A 2,403-nucleotide genomic window follows, 5' to 3' on the forward strand; every position below is an offset into this window, starting at 1 on the left:
GGGGGGTTGATGTGTCTGCTGGGAAGGGGAGGAGCAGCAACCACAGCGTGTCTTCCCTCCAACTGCCTCCCCTCCACCCCATCCCCAAAAACAACCCTCGCAGCTTAACCACTTACCGGCCAAAAAGCTGCTTTTGCCAGCAAAGATATTAGGACCTTGCCCTGCCTTCCAGCCTTTTCTGCCTTCCAGCCTTTTTTTTTTCATGTCTATGGGTTGTCAATGTTCTACCAGGTTCACTCTGAAGCTCATCTCACCCCTGCCCTGTGGAGGAACCCAGGCCCTTCATGGGGGATTTAGCACCTTGCTTAAGTGGGACCCTCATACCAAGCATATATGTGAGCCCCTCCGCTCAGTTATGGGTCTGTACGTAGTGCCCCGCTGAATCAGGGTGCCACAAAACAGCTTTATTTCTGCGCTGAATAGAAATAAAGGTTGCAAGCGAGTCAGACTCTGCCAGTCTATGGTCATGTCGCTAAGAGTCCTGCAGAGAGGAGATGCCCGCCTTGCGAAAGGCGCTGGATATATGCCGAGCTGAGAGACGAAATACTCGAGGAAGCTGGCAGAAAGAAATAGCTGGGCTATGTAGTTTAGCTGTGGTGACTACTACAAGGTGTAAAGCCAAGATGGTGAAGAACAAATCAGAACCTGACTCTCCTCTACTTCCAGGGCAGTCTTTAGAGTATGGAGACAGCAAACAAAAGATGCCCTAAAGTAGGTGACTATTCTTCACGTCTCACCTTATGCATTTAAACACCCTATGGAGGGATTGACCCTGTTTCTCTCTACGCATATAAAAGCTGGATGTGTGGTCTCCACCAGCTCCCTGCAGCCCATCTGGCATATCCAGAGGGCATCTCTCGACATTTACGTTGGATGGTTCTCTTTGAAGAGGGTGAATCCCCATCTGGAAGGTCCTCTTTCCCATGACTGCATGCAGGGCAGTGAAAACACCGGCTCCAACAAGACATCTAACTTGAAGATGTCCAAATTTAAGAGAGCCTTTACAAAAGGTGGCATAGGGAGAGCCTTAAATGACAATGACTGGGACAGTGGAAAGGGAATTAGGCATAGCACAGAAGGAGGGATGAACCAGGAACCTCTTGTCTCAATTTCCCCACCTAACCCCAAGGTCCCCACCTCAATGCACTACACCCTACACAACAGATTCTTCCTGGCTTTGCATTTTATCATGCCTTTTCTTTTATGGAAGATGCTCATTTGAGGCTCGCCCACATCCCCTTATTCATTTTGTGCATGGCTTCAAACCCAAGTAGAAAAGACAGATCACTCATCAAGGACGTGAAACCAGATGGGTGTTGGCGGGGCTTGTTTGTTTATTTTTGCAGTAAGCAACTAATTGATTGCTTGCTTAAGCAAAGAAATGAGATAGTGATGTTTTCACTTTGTTTGCAGTGACATTACCTCCGAGGAAACTCGATCCAGACTTGACCACACTCCCTGGTATTTCTTCACCCTCCTCCCCACTCCACCCCCCCGCCTCGTTTTTAACACCCTTTACGAAATCCAAAGGTTAAAAGGTCCATGAAAAAAACATGTTATCTGTCAAGCATCCCCTGCGGTTGGAGATTGGCGGCATTATCTCAGCTGCCGTCCCTACTGCTCTCAGCTCCTACTCAGCACGACCAGTGGTCCCGGTGGGAGAGTTTCCCAGCGTGGCAGGACCTAACGCTAGAAACTTCATTAAGTGGCTCATGTGAGCGTTCAAGTGTGTGCCTTTCCTTTTTGGTATCAATGAGGAGGAGAAAAAGCGAGCCTAAATCATGCATATTTTGGAAAGAAGATGGAGACGTATTGTTAGCACAAGCCCCTAGTACACACACTTGAAATCAATGAATGCCCGGAGAAATGCAGCGCTTGCTGCTCTTTAAATGGCTTTACAGTGTGCTTCACATAGCAGTTGCAAAAAAAAACAACCAAAAAACAAACAACAAATGGGTAGGAGACCAGCAACGCCTACAAAGACTTTAAAAATGCAGAGAGATAGCCAGGTACTTACATCCATTTTATCCCATAGCAAAGCCCCGTCTGCAGAACCAAAGACAGAAAACCAGCTAAGAAAAATCGCGGGCTCAGCTTCATTTTTCCTCCACCGTCCCTCACTTGCCGAAGGAAATCAGCTTCTCCAAAGGATAAAAAAAAAAAAGAAAAAAAAAAGAAAAACAAAACAACAACAAAACAAAAAAGGAGTTTTCCTAATTTTCTGCACAACGTATTTCCCTGCAGTTTGGGTGTTGCTCCTCCTTGGAGATGAACAACCTGAAAGGAGAGAAAGAAAGAGCAGGAGCTATGGTTAAATCTGAAGTTTAGCGCGAGAGAGAGAGAGAGATCTATTATCCAAATTGCAAAGGAGTGGTTTATGAATCACGAAAAAGTTTGGATTAT

General features: G+C 46.4%; 1 protein-coding gene across 1 annotated transcript in view; it reads right to left on the bottom strand.

The window, feature by feature from the left end:
* WNT11 (wingless-type MMTV integration site family, member 11) overlaps window positions 1-2,144 on the bottom strand; it is a 23,878-nt gene extending 21,734 nt beyond the window's left edge. The window contains exon 1 of the mRNA XM_009884018.1: window positions 2,018-2,144. Coding sequence (XP_009882320.1) covers window positions 2,018-2,100 — 83 coding nt within the window. The 5' untranslated portion in view covers window positions 2,101-2,144. The remainder of the gene's footprint in view (window positions 1-2,017) is intronic.
* Window positions 2,145-2,403: the final 259 nt, after the last annotated feature.

The sequence above is a fragment of the Charadrius vociferus genome, unplaced genomic scaffold, assembly GCF_000708025.1.
Source record: "Charadrius vociferus isolate BGI_N301 unplaced genomic scaffold, ASM70802v2 scaffold424, whole genome shotgun sequence".
NCBI lineage: Eukaryota > Metazoa > Chordata > Aves > Charadriiformes > Charadriidae > Charadrius > Charadrius vociferus.